At 44.3% G+C, this 27,428-nt stretch overlaps 2 protein-coding genes across 4 annotated transcripts in view; one reads left to right on the top strand and one right to left on the bottom strand.

Annotated features, from left to right (window-relative positions):
• LOC131669918 (uncharacterized) overlaps nucleotides 1-27,428 on the top strand; it is a 1,245,201-nt gene that overhangs the window by 459,236 nt on the left and 758,537 nt on the right. For all 3 annotated transcript variants that reach the window (XM_058945134.1, XM_058945126.1, XM_058945144.1), the window contains exon 5: nucleotides 5,746-5,953. The gene's annotated coding sequence lies outside the window, so the exon portion shown is untranslated. The remainder of the gene's footprint in view (nucleotides 1-5,745; nucleotides 5,954-27,428) is intronic.
• LOC131670096 (uncharacterized) lies at nucleotides 534-25,607 on the bottom strand. The gene is made up of 8 exons (XM_058945457.1): nucleotides 25,437-25,607; nucleotides 24,752-25,391; nucleotides 21,219-24,695; nucleotides 13,803-14,027; nucleotides 13,512-13,742; nucleotides 3,570-3,800; nucleotides 3,422-3,428; nucleotides 534-618 (listed from the first exon to the last, which is right to left on the bottom strand). Exons 1-8 carry the CDS (start codon nucleotides 25,605-25,607, stop codon nucleotides 534-536), a joined length of 5,067 nt encoding a protein of 1,688 aa, XP_058801440.1.

Raw genomic sequence — 27,428 nt, forward strand, 5'->3', positions numbered from 1 at the left:
TAGGTGTTCAAGAAAAAGTTCGAATATTAGTAATTAATTTTTTAAATTTATTTAATAATTCACTCTATCCAATATCATGGCAATTTAGTTTTCGCCTTCTTTTAATGCTTTTGTAAACGATTTGGCTATCTTTGCATAATGTTTGATAAATTATCTATAATTATTTATCCGTAATTCTTGAAAATTATTTTACTTCTACCTGTGTACGCGATATTAAATATTTTATTATCGCTTTTATCCTAATCGGACTTCATCCCTTCAAATATAATTACATGACTCAAAAATAAAACTTTTTTTCTTAAAAATTTACATTAGTTTAATTGTATTTTCAAATTATATTTTCAGGAATATCAAATATTAATTTCAAATGCTGTAAATTTTCTTGTTATAACTTCGAAAAAGCCTCTATATTACAAGCATACCTCTAAAATCCTATCTTTATCTTCTTTATTAATATGACTTGTTTTTATTAATTTTTTGATTTCTTCAAAATTATTCAATTCTATGAATTTACATTAGTAGTAAGTCTACGCTTACAAGACAACATATTTAACATATCCTGGCAATCTACGAGGAGTCAGATTATCTGTTATCAGCACGCTGGCGTTGCACAATGGTCTAAAATCAATAAAAATGATTAAAATTAATTTTTCTCGTGGAAATAAATGATAGAATATCAGCTTTTATATTTTACAGTCAGGAACCGTTTTTTTCGCAGGTCAGCTATCCCTTGTCAATAAGAAATTTTCTATTATAGACGCTATCATACTCTGTCATAAATATTTTTGTGAGCTACGAAATACCACTTTCAATAACTTTTTAAAAATCATATCGTAGATTATTTTCGAGTCAAGTCAGACCGACAACAATGTGTGGCTTGCTGGCGTCGTCGCCGAAATCATCCACCGAGACGGACCAGGCGCGACCACGCCGCGAGAGGAGGCTAGGCAAGAGGCGGTGACAGAGATGTGTGAGCTTCTTAGACTCGAGTAGTGTGAGTGAGTGGAGCTCCGCAAGCGAGAACGAGAGGCCACGTTATCGCCGCCAATGCCAGCCCCACTGCGGCGGCCGAGCACGATCGGGCTCCACTGGCTCTCCTCGGGATGGTCTTCGGGGACGCCTGAACGGTAGAAGAACGGATGCTGCGATGGCGTTCCGCACGTGGAATTTAAAGTTCAATGGGGCTTTCGGTTTATTAGCCGAACGCTTTCTGGAGAAGCTTGAGCGTTCCGTCCAGATGTACAGCTTTGGATCTTTCTGGATTACGCAGAGGTGCGGTTGGCTAATAAGTTCAGGGCGTGGTGTAAGTTTCGGTACTTTACGGACAGTTTCCACTGTCATTATTGTCGGGATCTGACGAGGGAGGAGCTGGAAAAGTACCGTGAATACGAGTGAAGGTGGCACCCTCCTTTTTCTAAGGAAAACCTGCCGGTCGAGGACGCTGCCTACTGAGAGAAGGATAAAAAGGGCTACACGGGGCTACTGTGGCCGCCCAGATAGAGGCGCCCATGGCAGAAAAGTCTAAGGCAAAAAGAAAAGGAAGAAAGGGAAAGCCTCCGGTAATGTCATGACCGGACCGTGATCTGATTGTATCATACAAGAATCATGTATTAAGAATTTATTATTATAAAAAATAATAATAAATAATAAAAACACGATGGCACCTATTTTACAAGACGGACTGGAAGGAGGAGATGTAAAAGGGTAAAGACGTACATTTGGCTAAAAACAGCTAAGTTTGATTAGCTATTTAATGAACCAAAAGTTGATAGAGAGGTGTTTCTGGTAGGTTGGATAATTATGGGAGAACGCGATTTGATTGACATTGTTTGATATGCGAGTGTAATCGAACAGTGCCGGCATTGGCATTAGGTTTTCGCGAGTCGCCCTTTCAATCCATGCTCTAGCCTCGTAATTTAAAAACAGGTTACGTATCCAATCCTTGAAGTCAGAGATCCGATCAGTGGAGAACAGGGTCACGGTTAATGAATTGAGTATAATCTGTGCAAGGATTGCAAAAGAATGGTTCCAGGCCTCAGTTCGAGGAGCTTTGTATTTAAATTCCGACGGTGGATGGCGACCCGACCGCCGGATAATGACACTATCAAATAGAACAGATAGGTTTTTAGCTAGATAGTGTGGCGATTTTCTATACCTATTCGAGGTAAGTGATAGCCAGCTTAGGGCTAATCTATAGTAGGTGATATGGCTGTTTAGGGATAGAGTAAGTATATATTGGATCTATCCTATAACAAAGCACACCCAGGCCGTTTGGGCAACTTGAAGCTTAGACGAGCGATCTCCATCGAGCTCAATACAGACCACTGAGAGGTAGTACAGGGGGAGGTAAGTGGCCAGGCAGTTGAAGAAATGTGTAGGAGAGCATGCAGAAGTATGTCTGTATACCACCGCCATCAAAAGCTTGGTCTTGTCGGACTTTATTTCGCCAAGGATGAATTGAGGTGTGTTATTAAAAACTGGATTTGGAGTAGCTAGAAAACTAAATTTACGGTGAGATCTGACGTTCAGACTCTCCCGCCTCCCCGCTTCCTAATTCGGTCAAACCTGAAAAAATTTTAATCTGGGAGAGAGAGGTGTAAGTCAGAGATGTCAAGTGAGAGGAAAGTTTCAATAATGGCTATGACGTCAAAATAAGTAGAATGTGCTTGTACTTCGAGAAGAGTAAAGTGACAGGGGAAATTTAGTCTATTAATATTAATGTGGCCGACAACGAAGAAAGCAGAGGGCGGGGTACGGTCCTGGATTAGCTGGCATTATGGACCAGAAACTGGAGGAAATGGAAATGGATGAGACCGCTTCAGATAGCTGAGCTGGAAAATTAGACACTATCGGGCTAAAACAACCGTTGGTAGTGTTAACTTACGGAGCAGAGTTTTTTGGGATGACGGCAGTGGAAAAAGAGAGAGAGAGAGAGAGAGAGAGCGTGAAAATAAGCAGTAATATACTAGAAGATCGAGTTGATACTTACAGGTTGGCGACTTCACACAGGTCCTATAGAATAACCGGATTGATCCGCCTCGGCTGCACGTACGAAATCCGGCGAGTCAAGACGTACGCCAGGAAAGCCAACACGCGTACACGCACTACTCGGGAACTCAAAAAATTCAACGTGCAGCACCGCACAATCCGGGCCGTCGCGAGTGACGCACTGACTTGGCCGAAACTTTCCTATCGTACGAATTCGCGAAAGAAGGAGGACATGATAGCAAAAAACACAATGTGTCGCGAGAGTAAAAAAGATATTTAGGTGAATTTCCTGAGGTCGCGCCTAGGTCAATTCTCTGAGTCGTGCGAAAGAATTCTCTTCCCTCTCTTTGCATACGTCCGTCGCTGTTGCTCAGAAAAACTTTGGCTAACTACGCGTCACATTGCTTGCTCTCTCTCTCCTATTTGGACTTACCTGGCTGCTGAAATTCATAGACATAGTTATCATATTAATATTTTAAGGGAAACAGAGATGTAACGAGGAGAGACTGCTTACTTGTTATAGCCCAAACATTCATGTAAATTGTTTCATGTACATCGCGCTGAAATGTTAAGAGACTCACTTATCTCGCGGACTTTCGATCGACGATCGGGGAGTATAATATCATGAACTTTATCGATCATGTCTTGAGTAGTCACCTCTTTTGGGCGGTCAGAATGCTCAGCATCATTTGTGCTTTTGCGGCCACAACGATACTCACAATCAGTAAACCACTTTTGAACCATGCCACGCGATGGAGCAGAGTCTCCATAATATTTCCTGAGCTTGTCTTCAGTTTTTTGATTGAATTTTCCTATAGGAAATAATGTTGAATAAGCAAATGAAACTCATTTTTCCATGATTTTGTTTATACAATAAAAAGCTAATTTCAAATGACTGTAAAAAATTTCCAAAACAACGTATTCAATTAAAATTTTTTCTATACGCACTTATACTAGATAGGATTCTCTTACAGTATAAAATACGTTATGATAACACCATCATCTTCTGATAAGTCACAGACTTATTGAGCGACCCTTGTATGCTGGTCTATTCCTGATGGTAATTTGCACCATACCATTTTTCAAGTGAATGGCTCAGAATTACCAGTGCTATAACTACTATTGACTAATACCTTCAAGAAACTTGAGAGTATCTTGATACTGATAAACGTGTAACAGTCAATTTAATTTTATAGGTACATACAGTCAAATCTATCTAGCAACGCAATTTTAATTATTTAATCTACCCAGGATCAGATGAGTTAGCCTACTTAGGAGTTGGTAGGGGTGGCATTAATCCCTAAAAACCCTGAAAAAGAGGGGAGAAGGGCTAAGTAGTTGCAAATTTATGCAACGTATGCCTTACTTGAATAGAATTATAGTCAAAGATAAGTTATGCAATAAAAATGAGGAAAGAAAATTATTCCGATAGATAAACGTGTATTAGGGCATTTTTTTTGGGATAGAGGAGGGTAGAGGGGCATCATGAGAGTAGAATTTGTTTTATGATTTATTTATGAACTTTTCTTAATATTTTAATTTTAACTTTTGCAAAATTTCAAGTAAAAAGTTAAAAATCAGTCTCATCATGTACTGTAACATACGCCATTCGATAAAATTCAGTATTCGAGGTTAATTTTAAAGGATTACTTTGCAAATATCAAAAAACAGGCAGTGATCCGTTAAAATATAATACAAAATGAAGATTTTAAAATAAAAATGATCATGATCGATGAAAAATTGAAGAGCAGGCTGATAAGTAGAGCTAAAATGGTCTCAGTCCCCACTGTGCGCCTGTGTACGCTTCGTAGTAGGATGAATCCCACATATACCTTCACTATCCTTAAACAGCCACATCACCCACCATAGATTAGCCCGAGGCTGGCTATCACTTACACCAAATAGGTATAGAGCCCTTGCCGTTCTGCCCTACTCTGTAGTGTCTAGGAAATCGACTCATTACCTAGCTAAAAACCTGTTTGTCCTGCTTGATAGTGTCATTATCCAGCGCTCGAGTCGCGATCCACCGTTGGCATTTGAATACAAAGCTCCTCGAACTGAGGCCCGGAACCATTCTTTTGCAATCCTTGCACAGAGGATACTCAATTCATTGACCGTGACCCCGTTCTCCATTGATCGGATCTCTGACTTCAAGGATTGGACACGTGATCTGTTTTTAAATTACGAGGCTAGAGCATGGATTGAAAGGGCGACTCGCGAAAACCTAATGCCAATGCCGGCACTGTTCGATTACACTCGCATATCAAACAATGTCAATCAAATCGCGTTCTCCCATAATTATCCAACCTACCAGAAACACCTCTCTATCAACTTTTGGTTCATTAAATAGCTAATCAAACTTAGCTGTTTTTAGCCAAATGTACGTCTTTACCCTTTTACATCTCCTCCTTCCAGTCCGTCTTGTAAAATAGGTGCCATCGTGTTTTTATTATTTATTATTATTTTTATTATCTTATAATTGTTTTTATTATTTTTATATTTTCCATCTTTTATTATTGTTATCATTGTTGTTCTATCGGTTATTTTCATTATATTTTTATTTTATACCTCCACTAACCTAGCTATATATGCGTGTATGTATATATGTGTAATTTCCCTCTCTGTTAAAAATGTTAGACATCCTATATTTACGAAAATATGCATGGAATAGAGGCGACAATACTCCGTCTAATTTAATCTTTCTATATCAAAGTGTGAAAAGACGACCTTTTCTCTAAAAATGATTATCGTCGACAGGTAGTTGGTGTCCATCCCGATACATCAGGGATAATTGAAGTCAATTGGTTATGCACCCTAGATAAACGAATTGCTGCTTTAGAACGTGAATTAAATGAATACTGTGAAACTTCAGCAAAAGTTTCTTGTCTATCAGTACGAGAGGTTAAAAAACAGGTCGATTCTTTTAAGGAAAAGCTTGAGAGTATCGAGCATCTGAGTTGGCTGGGTAAGTGTAAAACAACTAATTTATAATTAAATTCATAACAATATGTATATAGCTAAAAGACGAGACTACTGATTAATTAAAAAACTAATTAATTAAAAGCAATCGTATCATTGTAATTTTAGTAATCAGTCAAACTAGAAATTCCTGATATTTAAATAAAAAATCTGTAATATAAAATCGACTTGTATCGATGTGCTCGTCATTGTAGGTACAAATTATTTATGAAGAAGAATTCAGGAGGTAAAATTATTATGAGGACTGACGAAATTGTAGGTGACAATCGCAACGAATGTGAAAATGAGTTGGAGGAAACGCATGCAAGAACACGGGCAAATAAATTCACATAAACGTATAGTTCTATTAATATAAACTTATATCTCTTTATCTTAATTATAATAATTCAATATATAGAATTATTTCACAAAAAATCTAAATTCGTGCGTCAATCTTGCAGTAACATGGTTCCCAACTCACATGTTCACTTGCGTAAAGATTCTCTGTATACGGTGTCTTTCACTTAAGAATATCTCATAATATGTACGTTATGATGAGACTAACACAGCATCTATAGCACGCTCTCAAGCCACAGCCTCTAAACGATATGAGAAGGTAAAGAAAAACCAATTCACAGTGCAACAAAACATTTTCCGAGAAATTCGTGTATACTTTCCCAGATTTTGGTATGCTGAATCTAAATCCAGCCATACAATTACTCTATCGCGTCAGGTTTTTGAGATATTCTAACTTAAAAGTGAAAATAACGATGTTTTTGCCTATTTTTAAGGTTATCTAACGCTTTAGGTTTTAGTCAACCTAAAAATCTATACAGAGCAGCTTAAAATAAGTCTTGAAATTTCAAATGGAGTTGAGTTTGATCAAATATCTTTTTTCTTCGTTGAGATATAATATTTTGAAGTTTTTATTTTTCTCAATTTTACTTCATTCTATCTATTCCGTGATCAGTCAAGTCAGAAACAAACGCAAGTTTCAATATTAGACTAACCTTATTCACGTAACATACTGTTTTGATTCCTTTATAATTTTCTTAAATGATAAATTTTCATAACAATGGAAAGAAGGAAAATAGTGAGAGATGGAAATTCACTTAATTTTAATTATATTCAGCAACGTTTCATCAGCACCTTTGCTGACCTCTTCAGACTTTATTAACAGAAAAATAACAAATTATTAACAATAATTATGAACAAATTAAAAATTGTGAGATTCCGATAGAAAAGATTCGGAGAGATATACAATTTTTATTTAATAACATACACTAGTGGAAAAAATTAAAGGATCCAAAAAAAATTCCAAATTTTTTGACGCTTTTTAACTGGCTGTATTTCCCTTGAAAATGGTCATACTGGAATTTAGAAAAAAGTGTTTTCAAGTTTGAAGTTTCTAGTTTTGAGATCTTATAATCAAAAAATTTTTCAAGCAACATGTTCTGCTCAATCCTCATGAATACCAAAAAAAATTTTTTTATTAAATTTTTTCAGTATTTTTTTTAGTCTACGAACTTGGAAAAAATTTTTCTAACTCAGCCACTATATGGATTGGATAACTTGTTTATTCAGCTTTAATTTGCATTTTTGAAAAGTTCAATACCACCATCTCTTGCTGAGATATCGAACTTTGAATGGAAAAGGATCTTTTTGTCTTTAACCATCAATATCTCAGCAACCGCTGATTGCACAAAAAAATAAAGGTAGGTTTTGAAATCTTTAATAAATTTCTCAAAAAACTGAACTACTGTTTGTGAAAAAGAAAATTTTCTTTTTATTCTTTACATTAATATGAAAAATAAAAAAAAAGAGTATAGGGATAATCAAGCGCTAAGTTGAAACTATCGAGAAAACCAGAAATGTTAAGCGTGTCTTTTACCGTTCAATATGCCCAGAAAAACCCCACAAAGTTTGAATTCAATCGATCAAGCCGTTTTTTTGTTTTATTCAATTGAATTTAAAAAAAAAATGAAAGGATCACAATTTTGACTTTAAATTATTATAATCTTGAAAAAAAGGCAAACAAAATATTTTTTTTAATTTTGAAACATTTTTTTTAATGACTCCAAAAAATTTTGAACAAAAGCTACCGCCAACATCAGCATTACCCGAAGCGTACCACATGGAGTTTACCCGGTCGAATTTACGATCATAAATAATCATAATCTTTGCTCTTTTTAACGCGATTCTATTATTGCATTTCATGATTTTCCTGATTTGTAAACTTCAACTGAATTAAAATTTTAATTAAATTTTAAATAAAGTTGATATATCCAATCGAATTTCGAACTCGATCTACATGCTTTTCAGAAATTGCTTATCATTAACTTTCGTGAACCTTTGTAAGGAGGTAAATCGCCTTGGCCATTTACCTCCTTACAAAGGAAAGAATACGTTGAAACCTCTCTACCGCATTACGATGAGCGTAGCCGGCAAGTGATCGCCTGGCTACCTATCGTTCCTACGCGGCCGCGCATCACCATGAGAGAGAGAAATACCGGGAGAGAGAGATAACCTGACCTTTGTCCTTGGCGATGAGCCGGCAACGGGGAGTTGACCTGGCCGCTGGCTGGACGTCTTCCTCGGCGTAGCCCGTGGTGAACCCACTGGAAGTCATGCCGTGCATGGCGGCGAGGGCGACACTGAATGCCCTGCTGCGGGTGTTGCCGCCACACGTTGCCTCGGCTCGCCCTGGTCTGGTCACTGCTGCACGTGTGTTTCTTCTTCTCTCATCGCGCTGCTACTTCCAACTTCTCTCCTTAACTTTCTTCCGGGAACTGCCTCACGCGACTTGACGCATGGTCAGCATTCGCGCTCTCGCCGGGCTCTCCTACCAAGCTCACTCATTAGGCGGCGTGCGACAAAAGCGCTAATTGGTCGCGCGTCACACGCCGGCCTAAACCTGCATAGTGCGTGCATAGACGCGCACTCTAGCATGCTCGCTAACTTTCTCTCTCTCTTTCTCTTTCTCTCTCTCTCTCTCTCTCTCTCTCTGCGTTAATTTCCTTCAAAATCATCTGTCTAGCGCTCTTGATGAAGGTAAAAATATTTGGAAGGAAATGCGGAACCTCGGCCTCCTGCCAGGGGCGGGTGGGGATGGCCTTCATGGGTTTACCTTGGACGAGCTGAATGACCACTTCGCTGGGGTTTCGGCCTCGCCGCTTGAGGATATAGATAGTGGGATGAATGGAGTTGATGTCGCGGATAAGCGAGGTTTTACCTTCAAACCTGTTGGCATCGATGACGTCATCCTAGCTGTCTCCCATTTTACATCGCAAGCGAGCGGCGTGGACGGGATTCCCCATGGGGTGGTGGTGAAGGCTCTTCCAGTCATAGGTGAGCACCTGGGGTTAATATTTAATTCCTCATTTGCTAAGGGGGAGTTCCCGAGAGCCTGGAAGCGGGCACAGCTGATTGCCTTGAGGAAGAACAACACCCCTTCCTCGGCCTCGGACTTTCGTCCGATAGCTTTGCTTTGCTTTCTTTCAAAGGTTCTCGAGAAGCTTGCCCATGACCAGATCACGGAGTATCTGAATAGAGAAAATCTTTTTGATCCCCTCCAGGCCGGCTTTAGGCGGGGCCACAGTACTCAGACAGCGTTATTAAAGTTGACGGATGACATCCGAATGGGCGTTGACAAAAGGATGATGATGCTCTTGCTGTTATTCGATTTCAGCAAGGCGTTCGACACCATATCACCCTCGAGACTTTTGCGCAAGCTCCGTGCTCTTGGTTTTTCTGGTTCTGCTCTCCAATGGCTGAGGTCCTACCTCGGTGGTCGCTCGCAAAGGGTTACTTCTGGGGATAGGGGCTCGGAGTGGCGGGAGACGAATCTGGGGGTTCCACAGGGCTCGGTGCTGGGACCGCTCTTGTTTTGCCTGTATGTCGGCGATCTGAAAGATGTGCTCCGTGGACATGAGGTTTCATACCTCTTCTATGCGGATGACTTGCAGATTTATCTGCATATACATAAAAATGAATTGACAAAGGGCATCCGAATGCTGACGGAGGCTGCGAGATTGGTGGCGAACTGGGCCCGGGATTCGGATCTGCGCCTGAACGCGGGCAAGACCAAAGCTATCATGTTTGGAACTAACAAACATGTCAATGACATTTGCGCTGAGGTCTTGCCTGGTGTTGAGGTGCAAGAGGGAGTATTTGTTCCCTTTAGTAATGAAGTGATCAGTCTCGGGGTCGTTCTCGATAGCAAGCTGTCGTGGAGATCGCACATTGACCGGGTCGCGGCGAAGGTTTGGAGAGCTCTGTACGGCCTGCGTTTTGTTAGGCCGTGTACTACGGAGCTGCTCCGGCGCAGACTGGTGGAGTCGATGGTCCAGCCTCACCTGGACTACTGCACCGTGGTGTGTCTGGGGGCCTCAGCGGAGCAGAGGGAGCGGCTGCAGAGACTGAGCAACGCGTGCGTAAGATACATTTATGGTATCCCGCGTGATGTCTCGGTCTCTCCATATAGGTCGCGGTTAGGTTGGCTTCGCGTGGACGTACGCAGGGAATATTTCATGTCCCTGCTAATGTACAGGTGCTTGACCATGCGCGAGCCTGGCTACCTGGCTGAGCTCTTCATAGGGCACAAGTCAAGGTATCCGGGTAGGGCGGGGCAGGCTGAGCTTAGAGTTGCTAAGGTTAGAACGGAGACGGCTCGCAGGTCTTTCCAGGTGATGGGTGCCCATCTCTGGAACACTCTTCCATCTGACCTGCGGCACGCGCCGTCGCTTAGCAGCTTTAAGAGGGGGGCGCGCGAATACTTTGCGTCATTGAGGGCGTAGGGTGGTACCTCTGGAGTATTTTTATTTGTATTAGATTACTGTATAAATGTTTGTACAGTTATTTATTTTCGTGTTGTAGTGAATTATATTTATTTATTTATTTTTTGTGCTGTTTTGTGTCTGTATGACGAAAACTAGCCTAAACTTTTGACTGCATTACTAGTTATAAGCAAGCTAGACTGTAGTGATAAGAATTATTGTTTTCTCTGGAATATCGAACTGTGAACTAGTCAAATCCTAGTCTATTTATTTTAATGTAATAACTACAAGCATAATTTTATTTATTGACTGAGGAACTAAAATTGTAATCGAACTGTGATGAAATGTGATGCCGGTACGGCATAATGTAAACTAAAGCTGTGACAATTACTGTATATATTTATATATTATTGTATTCTATGTTTTGCCATCACGGTAAATAAATTCTTATCTATCTATCTCTCTCTCTCTCTCTACCTCATAGTCGCTGCGCTCTTGCTTCTTCGGGCGCTCTCAATCTTGCTCGGCAATCTTCGGCGGCTGGAAAAACATAAAGGCCAGTGGTTAGGCGCAATAAATATATGCGCCGAACGCTGACCACGTCGCCATGCCGAGCGATAAGAGGGAGAGAGAGAAGGAGGGCAGACGAGGAGCAAGCGTACTGCTTGCTCTCGTCACACCCCCTCCCAAGGCCAAAGCTCACTGCGGCCTGACTCTCTTCCCCCTTCTCCTCTCTCGACCGGCAACTTGCAGCCAGCGCTAAACGCTAAACAAAATAATAACCTTAATTAATTTCTTAATCATAACTTATTCTATAACTTAAATTTATTCTGATAACACCCAGATAGAACCAAGGGCAAACTCTTCATCTCCAAAATCTAAACTTAAACCCTTACAACAAAGTGAACAAACTTCATAGCTATCCAACTCTAAAATAATAAATATTCGTAAAAAAAATTACGCGTTTACTTTCCGTGGCGAATCTCCGAAACATGTACTCTAGTGGTGCGATGTTTTTGCTATTCGTGGCCAATTCATAAATCTCCGGCGAGATTACCAGAACGATTTTAAACGGATCGTCATATTTCGGATCAAGTTTCGCGTTCTTGCCCGCCGCTGCATTCGAAAGCATATGCACTTCGCGCCAAACCAAATCACCCACTTGGAAAAGAGCTCGTCGCCTACCTTTATCGTAGTACTTCTTTTGCTTTTCCTGTGCTTCGTCAATATGCTTGGCTACTAAGTCGCGCAACGCATTCAAACGTAATAGCCTATCTTCCATGCTTTTGTATCCAACTTAACTATCGGCTTTACCTTATCACCCTCCGGACGCAAGCCCTCACAGTCTAACCTGTACCCAATCGCTTCAAAACCTTTTCTAACTATAACATATGGCTCTCAAAATCTACATTAACCACCAACAAATCATCAAGATACCAGAAAACATGCGGCTCATACTCTGGACCGAAAAGTGCATCCATAAGGCGCGTGAAAGCAGCCGGCGCATTTACCAAACCAAACGGCATTCGCTCAAACTCCCATAAACCAAGACCTGGGACCGCGAGCGCCGTATATTGTTTGGTATTCTCTGAAAGCGGAATTTGCCAAAACGCCGCTCGCAGATCTATTTTCGACAGGTAGACTGTTCTGCGCAACCTATCTAAAATAGCGTCAATGCTAGGCATCGGATACCCGTCTATTTTCGTCACCTTATTTACAGGATTAAAATCGAGGCAAAACCTATAATCACCGTCTTGTTTACGCACGATCACCGGCGCGTTACACCATTGACTATTCGATGGCCTAATTATTTTCGCTTTCCATAGCCGCATGGTTTCTTTCAGCGTAAATGCTATGATTGGAGGCGACATTCGGCGCATCGGCGTCTTTATCGGGCGCGCATCGCCTACGTCGATAATGTGCTCGATAACCCTGGTGACCGCTGGTGATTCGCCAGGTTCCGGGACAATCCGGCGAACGAGCGCCATGATTGTCTCTTTCTGAGCCTTCTCGTATTTACCCAAACCCGCGCATTCGGCGTAAACATCTACTTCTCTACTATCCTACTCTGCTAACTAAAACCAATCGCCTTGGTCACCTGCCTGCCAAGCGCGATTACCGTAGTTGATATTAATATCCCATTTATTCAAAAAAAAAAAAAAAAATCTGCACCTAAAATCAAGTCGTGCCTAAGTGTAGATACTACCGTCGCAATCAACCAATCAGTCCTGCCACCAATTTCCATACTTAGCTTTAAGTCCCCCACGTTCGCGGTTTCTCACCTGAGATACCCTGTACGAATATCGTAGGTGGCCTTAACCGGTCCTTAAACCGTAAGCCAAGATTCGGCCCTACCACTGATACCTGTGCACCTGAATCTAGCAGCGCTGTATAGACTTGCCCGCCTATGTCGACCTTAATAAAGAACATATTCTCTACTACTGCGACTAACGCTGCATCTGATTCCTCTGCCGTTTTTCTTCGGGATTTCTGAGTTCCACTCAGACCCTCCCCTCACTAAAACGGAAGGTACGTCGGCACCGACGACCGAACGTCCAAACAACAAAACCCTACTATCAACAAGCTCACTTCTATCGCGCGTGACCATGACCTTTGTTGTAGCCCGCTCCGACGGGAGCGCAGCGCCTGAGCTCGCTTCCTTACCAACAGATTCTTTTACAGGTTCACTCTGATTTCCTAAAGCAACGGCCTTTTCCGAAGCCTGCCCAACCGTGGGCGAAATACTTGAACCTGTCTCTCTCGCGTTCATGCGCAGCGACGGCAACTTACTTTGCCTCGCTAGGCACTTCTCGAGCGAACTACCCGCCAAAGAATTTCTACCATGATCGATCGCATCTCGCGCATTTGTGTCTGGTAAAACTTTCTGTATTTTAGCATTTTGACTATTGCAGAAACCTTCTGCGCCTTCCTGTACCGAGTCGCGAGAATTTACCTGTTCGGGACCATTGCTGGTCTTACTGGGGAAATCCACGGCTACGCTACTCTGCGCCCGGTTCCTGTCTAAAGTCAAACTCGGCAGCTCACTCTCAAACGCAACTTTCCTTACTCTATTTCACAAACCTCTCGAATCTACAATCTCATTTCTATCCTCTGCTAAACTCTTACCTTCTACTCTAGATACACACTTGACTTTCACATCCTCATTTTCACGCTTATCGAAAATGCTATCCGAGAAAAGATGCGAAGAACTGGCAATTTTTGCCTTGTTCTCGCCTTCCTTTGTCGCCTCAACCACGGTACCCTTGCCTCTTGCGTAAAGCACTCTCTCTACCTGAAGGGCAATCTCTAAAAACGAAACCAACCGGACCACAGACCTAACACGCGGGCGCGCGCTCAGTAGATCGAGTCGGGCAACTATTGGCATAATGTCCCTGTTGCCGACATTTATAACAGACAACCAGTGGATTGACTCGAGCCACCGGGCATTGCGCCCTTCTGTGTCCTATCGCGTTGCAATTAAAATATGCCCCTGTGAATGGTCTATCAGAAATATTCCTAAACGCGCCACTATTCCGATCGCGTTGTTGTGGAATCAAGCTAGGAGCTGCATTTGCAGTCGAGGCTAACGAAGCCTGCGCGCTCAATTGAGCCGGCGCGGCTTCTCTTGCAGGTTGGCTTGCCGCCGGCGGCTGCTGCCCATCGGCCGCGGCCGCGGCAACTTCGCCTTCTCAATTTTCCACCCACGAATTTATCCTTGGCGCTTGGTACCTTGTGCTCACTGATTTGCTTAAATCAGTGCTCATAAGCGTACTACCTGCTCTATTAAACGATGCGCTCGCATGTGCCGATTGCTCAGTTCCAGCCGCGGGCACGTTTAGCGCCGCACGGTTGCCGGACGGCCTGGCCTGAGACGGCATTGAAGCCTGCTGCTCGGCCTGGACCGACCTACTGTGCATCGCTTCTCTTTCGACCCTAAAAACTGCATTCGCACCATCCGTGATGCCCTGTCTAACCTCGCGCCTAAAAATCCAACGCGGAACAGCAGTTAAAGCTCCCCAGATTTGGCTTAGCGCCCCAGTGCTACATTCGCCCCGATCTCTGACTTCTTGCTCGCGAGCGCGTCCGGTCGCGCTAACCGACGGCAGGCATGTCGCCGGTGGCAACGCGTTTTCGTTAACCGGCGCGGCTGCGCTCTCGCCCGGCGACCGAACCCGCTCGCGAGAAGCGGCAACACAAGCAGTTACCTGCGTCGCCTGCTTTCTCGCGCACGTTAATTCAGTCGCCAAGGGCGTCACAGCCGTCGCGAGCTCATCGCCAAGATCTGCGCTCTGCGCCCTGTCTGCCGCTGCTTCTTACTGCTCGTCGCATAGCAAGTCCGGGATTTGGCCCGACGCGAAATCATTAGAATGCAACGGCGGCCGTAAATCTGGTCGTTCTTTCATCAACATAAATCGAAAATACCGGTCCCGTAATTCTTCTAAATCGCCGCACAAAGTGAATCCGCGATAGCGCATCAACTCTAACAGAACGACCGGCTCTGTTGAGTCAATTTTACCTTTTTACCTTTTCGCGTGAGCATCGCGTAATATTCTGCGTAAGACGATTCTGTCTCTACACGCTAATGACATTTTGCGTCTAAAAAAAATTTTTAAGAGACTGCAATGCGAGCTACAAGAACGAACGTGTCTCAACCACGATCCATGTAATTCGACACTACTGCCAAATAATAAGACCGATTCTTTCTGGGTTCTGAGCCGGCGAGGAATCGCCTTGCATAAGCCAAAGAAAGAAACCGTAAATATACACATGTGTCCACTTACTAGAAAATATCACAAAACAAAACAAAACAGCAAGGCAAAGTTTTACTTTCTAAGAAATAGGAAACTTAAAATGTGTCGAACTCTAGCGCTCGAACGGCTCAATGACGCACGCGCGGCTACCCGACTCCCCGATAAGAAAAGGTCGCCGGTAGGCCCAAAACAAAACAATCCGAGAGAACAACGACGAAATTCCTTCTACAAAAAAAAAGTTCATAGCACGCGCGTTTTGCCCTTAGCTAAAAAATTATTTTTCGCTTCTTAAAAAAAAACCATTACCGCTTGACCATTTCTCTCTATTATTACCCGATTGTTAATCTCCCCACAAGGGATGCCATGTAACGGGGGCAGCGCCTTATTCGGCACTGACGTCACTACTTTATTAAGGGGAGAGTAAGAGAGGCACTTTCGCTCTTTAACAATCGGGGAACGAGAGGATAGGTCGAACGAATAAATAATTTTCTTTACTTGGAACATACAACTTAAATCTATTCAGACAAACAAATACAAAATCAGTTACAATAACGTTTACATCACGCGCACATATACAGAACAACTTAAACTAACGCGAGAGGACGAATGGCCCGGCGACTAAATCGCCTTGGCCATTTACCTCCTTACAAAGGAAAGAATACGTTGAAACCTCTCTACCGCATTACGATGAGCGTAGCCGGCAAGTGATCGCCTGGCTACCTATCGTTCCTACGCGGCCGCGCATCACCATGAGAGAGAGAAATACCGGGAGAGAGAGATAACCTGACCTTTGTCCTTGGCGATGAGCCGGCAACGGGGAGTTGACCTGGCCGCTGGCTGGACGTCTTCCTCGGCATACCCCGTGGTGAACCCACTGGAAGTCATGCCGTGCATGGCGGCGAGGGCGACACTGAATGCCCTGCTGCAAGTGTTGCCGCCACACGTTGCCTCGGCTCGCCCTGGTCTGGTCACTGCTGCACGTGTGTTTCTTCTTCTCTCATCGCGCTGCTACTTCCAACTTCTCTCCTTAACTTTCTTCCGGGAACTGCCTCACGCGACTTGACGCATGGTCAGCATTCGCGCTCTCGCCGGGCTCTCCCACCAAGCCCACTCATTAGGCGGCGTGCGACAAAAGCGCTAATTGGTCGCGCGTCACACGCCGGTCTAAACCTGCATAGTGCGTGCATAGACGCGCACTCTAGCATGCTCGCTAACTTTCTCTCTCTCTCTCTCTCTTTCTCTCTCTCTCTCTCTCTTTCTCTCTCTCTCTCTCTCTCTCTCTCTACCTCATAGTCGCTGCGCTCTTGCTTCTTCGGGCGCTCTCAATCTTGCTCGGCAATCTTCGGCGGCTGGAAAAACATAAAGGCCAGTGGTTAGGCGCAATAAATATATGCGCCGAACGCTGACCACGTCGCCATGCCGAGCGATAAGAGGGAGAGAGGGAAGGAGGGCAGACGAGGAGCAAGCGTACTGCTTGCTCTCGTCACAATTTCTTCCCGAACAGTAATCAACTGTCTTCGCGAAATTGGGTTAAATGCACGACATCCTAATCGTGTACCCCTTTTGATAGCGAAACATCGCCGAGCACTCTTAGCATATGCTAATGTACATCGGGCTTGGACATTAAGACAATGGGGAAATGTTTTATTCACTGACAATCCCGGTTCATCCTTCATGGGAGCGACCGACGTCCCCTTGTTTGGCGTCGTCGTGGAGAACATTTTCGCCAGAATTTTGTTCGTCCGATTGTTGCCTACAGCGGTGGATCAGTCATGGTCTGGGGTAGCGTTTCACGAAATTGGAGAATACCTCTGCTGATTGTACGCGAAAACTTAACAGCTCAGCGATACATTGACCAAATTTTAAGACCGATTGTACTGCGCAGATGACAACATCAGAGGGCGTTTATTCTAATGCAAGATAACGCACGTCCACACATAGCCAACATCACCAGACGCTTTTTAGAACAACATGACATCACATTGCTGCGGTACCCACCAATGAGTCCAGACCTTAACCCCATCGAACATGTTTGGGACATAATGGGTCGTCGTTTGCGCAGAGAGTATCCAAATTTGTACAACTTGGCCGCATTAGAGCGTGCACTTCTGCAAATTTGGAACACCATTCCGCAACCCCAGATTGCCCGCTGCATTAATATGACTGAACGCTTGGCAGCCGTTATTGAGAACAGGTGTGGCAATACCCGTTATTAAGAGAATTGAAATGCTTTTTTTGAAAAATTTTTTTTCCTCATCACACATATTCTTAGGAGAATGAGTTTGGAGTCATTAACTACGGAGGAACTGACAATCCTCCGGGTCCCATTTCTCCTAAAAAAAAACACATACATGTAGCGTAAATCCGACCGGGCAACCTCCATGTGGTACGCTTCGAGTAATGCTGATGCCGGCGGTAGTTTTTGTTCAAAATTTTTTGGAATCATTAAAAAAAAATGTTTGAAAATTAAAAAAAAAATTTTTTTGCCTTTTTTTCAAGATTAAGATAATTTAAATTCAAAATTGTAATCCTTTAATTTTTTTCAAAAATTCGATTGAATAAAACAAAAAAACAGCTTAACTGATTGAATTGAAACTTTGTTGGGTTTTTGTGGGCATATTGAACTGTAAATGACGCGCTTAACATTTCTGGTTTTCTCGATAGTTTCAACTTAGCGCTTGATTATCCCAAAAGCCACCAAATACTCTTTTTTTTATTTTTCATATTAATGTAAAGAATAAAAAGAAAATTTTTTTTTTTCAAACACAGTAGTTCAGTTTTTTGGGAAATTTATTAAAGATTTCAAAACCTACCTTCATTTTTTTGTGCAATCAGCTGTTGCTGAGATATTGATGGTTAAAGACAAAAAGATCCTTTTCCATTCAAAGTTTGATATCTCAGCAAGAGATGATGGTATTGAACTTTTCAAAAATGCAAATTAAAGCTGAATAAACAAGTTATCCGATCTATAGAGTGACTGAGTTAGAAAAATTTTTTCCAAGTTCGTAGACTAAAAAAAATACTGAAAAAATTTAATAAAAAAATTTTTTTTGGTATTCATGAGGATTGAGCAGAACATGTTGCTTGAAAAATTTTTTGATTATGAGATCTCAAAACTAGAAACTGCAAATTTGAAAACGCTTTTTTCTAAATTCCAGAATGACCATTTTCAAGGGAAATACAGCCAGTTAATAAGCGTCAAAAAATTTGGAATTTTTTTTGGATCCTTTAATTTTTTCCACTAGTGTATTTTGTGTTCAACAAAATTTATTATAAACAAATATTTGGAAGACCAATGGGCTCCCCCATCTCTCCTTTATTGCCTGATATTGTAATGGAAGATTAGGAGAAACATTGCCTGAACGTGTTGTGAAATAAATATCAAATTAATCCGGTTTTCTACTATAGATATGTTGATGATACTTTGATGTGCGTTCCGAAAGATAAAATTAATTTAGTTGTCGAGACGTTCAATTTTTATCATAATATACTAAAATTTACGTTTGAAATTGAAATGAATAATTTTATTCCATTTCTCGATTTAAAATTGATCAGAAATAATAATAAATTAGAATTTTACTGGTTTAAAAAAACAACACAAACTGATAGAATTTTGAATTTTAACTCAGAACATACAATTCATCAAAAAGTTAAGATAGTTTCAAATTTAGTTGACCGGGTGTTTTTACTTGCTGACAAAAAATTTTGTTAGCGTAATTTAAAAATAGTTACTAATATATTCAAAAAGAATAATTATCCATCTGAATTTATCAAAAAACACATACACAAACGGATTAACAAATATAAAAAAGGGAAGAATAATTCTAAAAAATTAGTAAATCAAAAAATGCTTTCAGTCGCTATTCCAAATAATTGCAACATCTTTCAAAAATGTTCTTCCGTGTTAAAAAAATATGACATTACTCCAATTCCTTTATTACAAAAACAATTACAAGTATTCATTCGTTTAGGAAAAGATAAATCTGATTTATCAGACAATACTGGTGTGGTCTACAGTTTTAACTGAAAACAATGTTCAGCGGTTAACATAGGTGAAAGTAAGCGATCCTTAAAAATTAGATTAAATGAACACAAAAAAAACATTGACTCAGATACAGTAGTAGCTACACATAGAAGAACTCTCTCACACGAACTTGACTGGGACAAAGCTAAGATATTGGATTATGAAAAGAATTACAAGAAACGCAGAATATCCGAAATGTTGCAAATCGGCTTACATAAAAACACTTTAAATAGAAAAGAGGATATACAATATCTTAGTCATATTTATAAGCCTTTATTAAGATCGATGAGGAAGGGATGATAGATGAAGAATATATATATATATATATATATATATATATATATATATATATATATATATATATATATATATATATATATATATATATATATACGAGGTCTGTTCAAAAAGTATCGCGAATTTTGTATGTTTTCAATAATTATTTATTTATTCATAAATATTTATTTTATCTCCTTCAAAGTAATTCCCCCCGGATATAATGCACTTGTACCGACGTTTTTCCCAATCCTCGAATCACTTAAAAAAATCATTTTTTGTGATCTTGTTCAGCTCCTCCTTTGATGCCATCTTTATCTCCTCAATCGTGGCGTAGCGTCGTCCTTTCATGGGCCTATTCAGTTTTGGGAACAGGAAAAAGTCACAGGAGGCCAGATCTGGGGAATACGGTGGCTGCGGCACCATTATTGTGTTGTTTTTGGCCAAATATTCGCGTACAAGCAACGATATGTGAGCAGGGGTATTATCATGGTGCAAAAGCCAGTTTTTGTTCTTCAACAAATCTGGACTTTTCTGGCGGATTACTTGGCGAAAATTGCGCGTAACTTGCAGGTAATATTCCTTATTTGCCGTACTGCCCTGTACTCTCCTGAGCAATGTTAACGAGATGTTGTTTTTGGTCGAAATTGAGCAGTTTTGGCACGAATTTCGCGGCGACCTAACTCATGCCCAAATCATTGGTTAAAATCAAACCGCATGAGCCAATCGATATATTTAGATCCTCAGAAACTTCTCTAACGCTGATTCGACGATTGGCCAATACCATTTTCTTCACTTTATCAATGTTTTCGTCTGTTGTTGACGTGCTCGGGCGTCCGGTACGTTGTTCGTCGTTCACATCTTCTCGGCCCTCTAAGAACATTTTGTATCACCGATGGTTTGGTCCAAGGTAGCTTCATCGTATACCACAGTCGACATTTGCAATGCGTCGGCACACTTCATTTTATTTTTCACACAAAATTTGATACAGATTCTTTTATCCATTTTTTTTTAATAGGCAAAAATCGAATACGAGCTACAACACATCCAAGCAAAACAGCTGTCAAAAATTAACTAAACATTCAAAATAGCCGACCTTATCAGCATAAGTAAGAGACATGAGTATTAACATTTTGGAGACGTGTTCGAGGGAGAATTGATTGTGAGAATGCGAGCGAATAGAGAGAATAAAATATTTATTGACTATACACTAAAATAAGGTGAGATTTGCTTGAATGACACGTGAGCAAGACTCGATGCGTGCGAGCGTGTCGAACATCTTGCTCAGACTTGGCGTCGATACAGTAGAGAGGCAACTCCGCGGCGTCAGTGCTTGCTTCCGACGGTGCTACCGCGGAGCGGAGCCAGAGCGAGTCGGTTCTGTCCCCACAGGTACTCCCCCCTTAGAGAGCTTCGTGTCGAACGAAGGGAACGACACTTTTTTACGGAGTATCGTTGGCACAGCCTTGGACGGGAGAGGAGTCTGTGGCTTGGGCGAGGCTGGAAGAAGTGGGCTCTGGCTCTGCTGCGATGAAAGAGCTCGAGGCACAAGCTGCTGCTGCTGCGATGAGAGAGCTTTCGGCTCGAGCTGCTGTTGGAACGATGAGTGAGATGGGCGAGCTTGGAGCTCGACGTCGGCCTGCGAGTACTGCTGCTGCTGTGAAGAGAGATCCTGCGGTTCGACGTTGGCGTGCAGCTGCTGCTGCTGCTGCTGCGAGTAAAGAGCTTGCGAGCCAAGCTGCTGCGAGTCCATCTCGATAAGCGGCCGAGCTTCAGGAGCGGCTGCTACTGGTGCTGGTGTTATTGGCGGCTTGGCAGTGGCGTGCGATGGAGTTGCTGGGGCCGACTGCATGGGCGGGCTGGTGTTGACCTGAGGCTCGGGCGCTGGAGTGGGCGATGCGTCAGCCGCCGGTGAGAGAAGACGGTCCTCCTCGTCTCGGTACGCTGGCTTGAGTGCGTCCGTGGAAACGGTCTTTTCCTTTCCGTTGACCACGATGACGTAGACCTTGCCGTTGACTCGACGGCGGACTACGTGCGGCCCGGTGTAAGGCGGCTGCAGGGGCTTGCGCACTGCGTCGATGCGCATGTACACGTGTGTGCACGTCTTGAGGTCTGCGAACTCGAAGATGCTGGGCTTCGAGTGTGACGATGCTGGCACTGGGCGGATGCTCCGCATGAGGCTGGACAGCTGCTTGGCGAAAGTTGGCTGCTCTGCTGGCGCGCTGTGTGTGACGAAAAACTCCCCGGGCAGGCGGAGAGTGGTGCCATAGAGCATTTCGGCTGGCGATGCCTCGAGGTCCTGTTTGTAGCAAGCACGCAGACCAAGAAGCACGATGGGCAAGCGCTGCGGCCACGGCGTCTCACCAGCGCACATGAGCGCTGCTTTGATGGTGCGATGCAGGCGCTCAATCATTCCGTTGGACTGCGGGTGGTAGGGCGTCGTGTGGATGTGGTGTGCTCCGGTGAGGCGAGCCAGGGCGTCGAAGAGCGCCGACTCGAACTGCGTGCCTTGGTCCGAGGTGATGGTGATAGGGCAGCCGTAATGCGCAATCCAGTGTTGAACCAGGGCGTTTGCTACCGTGTCCGCTGTGATGTCCGCTAGCGGCACGGCGACAGGCCACCTGGTGAACCTGTCTATGATGGTGAAGCAGTACCGCCAGCTCTGGACCTGCGGCAGCGTGATGAGGTCGATGTTGATGTGCTCGAACCTGTTCTCTGGCACGTTGAACGACTGCAGTGCTGCGCGGTTGTGTCTGCTGACTTTGGCTCTCTGGCAGGGATCGCAAGCGCGAGCCCAGGCGTAGCCGTCATTCCTGACGTGGGGCCAGATGAATTTGGCTGAGAGAGCACGTGCCGTTGTGCGTGGGCTGGGGTGTGCTGGCCCGTGGAGCACATCAAAAGCCAGGCGGCGCAGCGGCTCCGGCAAGTATGGCTTTACCAGGTTGTCCTTGATGCTGCAGGCCACCTTGGCGCCGTCAATCTCCAAGACCTGTAGATCCAGCGCGCCGCTTTCGAGCAGGTGAATGAGCTCCTTGTCGTGCAACTGTGCAGCTTCGATGTCCTTGGCGAGGAGGCCCGATGGCATGCCAATGGTACACGCGCGGGAGAGCGTGTCAGCCACGACGTTGTCCACCCCGCTGATGTGCTGGACGTTGACGTTGAATTGGAGAATGTAGTCCATGTGTCGCTTCTGCCTCGGTGAGCTTCTGCTGGATGGCCTGCGACATGCGTGGACTAGCGGCTTGTGGTCAGTCCTGAGCACAAACTCGCGACCCTCTAAGTAGTGCTCAAAGTGCCTCACGGTCTCGTAGGCCCCGAGCAGCTCTCTGTCGAAGGTGCTGTAGTTTCTCTGCGCCGACGTGAGTTTCTTGGAGAAGAAACCAGCTGGGTAGTACTTGCCGTTGATGAGTTGTTCCACGGAGCCGGCAATCGCCTCGTCTGAAGCGTCGGAGGAGACAACGAGCTCGGCATCTGGAGCGAGGAAAGCGCTGAACGTGGCTTGTTTGAGCGCCTGCTTGCAAGCTGAGAGAGCTTTGTCCTGAGCTGTGGTCCAGCCCTTCAGCTTGGCCTTCTTCTTCTTGGGTGCGCCCCGTAGGAGATTGTCAAGAGGAACTTCCAGTTGAGCCGCTCCTCGGATGCAGTGCCTGTAGTAATTGAGAGCGCCGAGAAAGCTGCGAAGCTCCTGGTATGTCGTCGGCGTCGGGATGCGGTCAACTGCGTCGACCTTGGGCGGTGGCGGCTTGAACCCTTGCTGGCTCACTGTGAAACCCAAGAAGATGACCTCGGGCAGAGCGATCTGGCACTTGTCGAGGTTGATGCAGAGACCAGCTGAACGAAGCTTGTCGAAAAGCTGTCGCACGTGGCTCAGGTGCTCCTCGTAGTTCCTGGAGAAGACGATGATGTCGTCTATGTACCAGCGGCAAAACCAGAGGTCCTTGAGCAGACCGTCCAGGAAACGCTGAAACGTCTGCGTGGCGTTGCGTAGGCCAAGGGGCAGGACGAGGAAATCAATGAGGCCAAACGGAGTTATGACGGCTGTCTTGCAGATGTCCTCCTCGGCCATTGGCACCTGGTAAAAAGCTCTTTTGAGATCGACTACCGTGAAGACCTTACCGCCGTGACAGCCATGAAGAAGGTGCTCGATGACTGGAAGAGGGTAGCGGTCTGGCTCGGTGATAGCGTTGAGGCGGCGGTAGTCGCCCGTGATGCGGAAGGTGCCGCTGCCGTCGTTCTTCTCCACTAAGTGCAGAGGACTGGCCCATTGACTAGAGGAGGGGCGGACGAGACCCGCGTCCATGAGCTCTTTGACGGCCGCTTTGGTGCCTTTGAGCCTGTCACCGAATAGTGGTCGTGGGCGCTCGAACACCGGTGGCTCCGTGGTGCGGATGAAGTGGGTGACGGGCGCTCCGTTGAGGGTTGCCTTCCGGCTGCTGGGCTTGGTGAGGTCCGCGTACTCGACGAGTAGCGCGTCGAAGAGGCTCCTAGTTGTCAGGTCCTCGGCAGGATCGTGCAGGATGGCAACGGTGTGGTGCGAGACGGCTGACAACTGACCTCGTGTGGCCAGCGCCGTGATGGCGTCGATGAGACGCTGACTCTGGAGGTCCACCATGATGCCTGCGTGCGCCAGGAAATCAGCTCCGATGATGGCTCCTGGGATGTCAGCGATGATGAACGGCCACTCGAAGTCTCTGCATAAGCCGATGTTGAGTGTGAGGAGAGTGCGACTAAACGTCGCAATGGGCGACATGTTGGCCGCGGTGAGTGTCAGCAGCTGCTGCACTAGTTGTGTGGCCTCTTTGACTGCCGAACGGGGCAGTAGGGATACGACGGATCCCGAGTCGACCAGGAACGAGAGGCGAGAGTTCCTGTCGAAAACGTGAAGGCGGTTTTCTTTTGGCAGTCCGCTGCCGTGAGCCTCCTGAACTGTGGGCAGCGGTCCTAGTTTTTTAAGGCCTTGGGGTGGTCGCATGGCTTCTCGCATTTGAGTGCTCCATCTCCGAAGCGCTGATGGTAGTAGCAGTGGCCCTGTTGCGCTTGGGTGGCTGGAGTGCCAGCGCGCCCGCGGCTGCGGCTGCGTCCTCTGCCCTGGGACCTCTGCTGACTCAGCACTCTGATGGCCTCGTTGGTTTGTTCGGCTGTTGCCAAAAGGCGTGACATGAGGGCGGTCATGTTGGCCATCTCCTTAGCCATTGCATGGTCTTGGCGATGAGGAGAGCTGCTGCGAGAGTAGGCCTTGACAGCAGCAACGGCGGGTGTTGGCGCAATGTCGGCCAACTTGTCGGCTGCTTCCGCCAATTTGTCAAGTGCTCCGTCGAGCACGGTTAACACGCCCTGCGAGGACGCTGGCAGGAGGGCAAGCCACTTGACCTTGAGAGCCTCGTCAGTGACGCTCTTGCCTGCGAGTATGCGCATTTCGCGTAGAAGCTCTGAGGGCTTCTTGCCTTCTGGCTTGATGTCGTTGAGCAGTTTGCGTAGACATTGCTCATTCGTTTGGGCGAAACGCTCGAGCATGCGTCTCTTCAACGTAGCGTACATGTCAGTGGCCGGCGGATTCTGCACCACGTCCAAGAGCTCGTTGACAGTGTCTTCGCCGAGTGCTGCGATGACCAGGTTGTAGCGCTTGAGGTCATCGTCCACGCCATGGGCTTGCAGGTTGGATTATACTTGACCGAACCACGCTTCCGGCGCTGCTTTCCAGAACTGCGGGAGTTTGCATCTCGACGCGTTGGCGTTGAGCAACTGCTGCTGGATTTGCTGCACTTGTTGCAGCTGCAACGCGAGGGCCGCCGGATTGGAAGTGTCGTTGACCTCGGCTGGCGTAGGTGCGCTGGCCATGTTGCCAATCGGAGTGCTTACTGGTACTTTTTTTTCTTGCACGTCCCTTCCTTGTGTCGAGAGCACGCTTGATTCGGCACCCGCGAGCACTTTTTCAACGTTTCGTTCGGTTTTTTGTTTTCTGAGGTTAACTCCCGCACTCTCAGTCGCTGGCCTTTTTGTTGAATCGAGGGATTTTGCGTAGGCTCGCGTGATCGGCCTCGGTTGCACGCACGTACCTGTTGTCTCGGTCGCCACGACAGGTAGGGGCAGGCGCGAGCGCGAAATGTTTGAAGATGGCGGCGGCGTGGTCTGAGAGCCGGTTTTCCGCGCGATCACTTTGCCGAAAAAGAATCCGCTCGAATCACGTCGGGGTCACCACTTTGGAGACGTGTTCGAGGGAGAATTGATTGTGAGAATGCGAGCGAATAGAGAGAATAAAATATTTATTGACTATACACTAAAATAAGGTGAGATTTGCTTGAATGACACGTGAGCAAGACTCGATGCGTGCGAGCGTGTCGAACATCTTGCTCAGACTTGGCGTCGATACAGTAGAGAGGCAACTCCGCGGCGTCAGTGCTTGCTTCCGACGGTGCTGCCGCGGAGCGGAGCCAGAGCGAGTCGGTTCTGTCCCCACAACATCATGCTACAAAATTTACGTAACCCGCGAAAATTCAAAATTCGCGATACTTTTTGAACAGATCTCGTATGTGTTGAAATACTTCATTTCTTACTGTATTGTAATGTGACTGGCTACGAACTATTCGTTTTAGCCTATAATAATTTGACTACGAAAGAAATCAGGTGTGTACATAATTATATGCTATTAAAATTACATTTGCAACTTTATTGTTAATAATTTGTTGTTTTTCTATTGATAAAGCCTGAAGAGGTCAGCAAATGTGCTGACGAAACGTTGCTGAATATAATTAAAATTAAGTGAATTTCCATCTCTCATTATTTCCCTTCTTTCCATTATTACCAAATTTATCATTTAATAACCTTATTCACTTTATATTCGATCGAGTAAACCCTTAAATAAATCACAAGTTTCCAAATCAATCAAACCCTACCTACCAAAGTTCAACAAAGCAAATCTATAATCGAACTCCAGATCTTTAAATCAAACAAACCTTGCTTGCTTAACTTAATCAAACTAATCGTTCTGATATCGCCAATTGTCGAATCCAACACATTCTGTTTACTTCCTCATAACCACGTAAACAATTGTCTACACATTTAATCAAAACACAAGTCTCCAAATCAATCGTACCCTACCCACCCCGTGGTCAGCGAATCAAACCTTTGATCAAATTACAAGTCTTCAAGCGAAATCAATTCTGTCCACTTGTAGTGAACAGGATGATGCAATTCGTCATTATATCGTATATTTTGAAATTTATCTCATTCTGCCTATTCTATGTTTATTCAAGTAAACCTTTCACTAAACCGCAAGACTCTGAGTAACCAAATCGTGTTTCCATTTATAAATATTATGAGTACTTCTGAGTATGATTTTTATTTATTGTTTTTTTCTCAAGTTCGAATCTGAAATCTCTTTCAGCCGAACCAAGTATGGACGTGACGGTAAAGACATCATTTTCTTTATTTTTAATAATTTTTTACATAGTTTTTTAATTTTTAGTCTCAATATTTTTATACCGATTAATTATAAATTTTTTGTATTTCTATAAAAAGTCAATTAATTTTTTTATGGAAGTACTTACTACTGTGGGCAAAAAGTAAGGTGAATTTGTTTGTAAAATGAAAAATCTTTATTTATTCTTCTACATCGATGTCATCCCCTTCGAAGTAATCCCCTCCCGATAAAATACACTT

The sequence above is a fragment of the Phymastichus coffea genome, unplaced genomic scaffold, assembly GCF_024137745.1.
Source record: "Phymastichus coffea isolate CEN01 unplaced genomic scaffold, Cenicafe_Pcof_1.1 PCOF00008, whole genome shotgun sequence".
NCBI lineage: Eukaryota > Metazoa > Arthropoda > Insecta > Hymenoptera > Eulophidae > Phymastichus > Phymastichus coffea.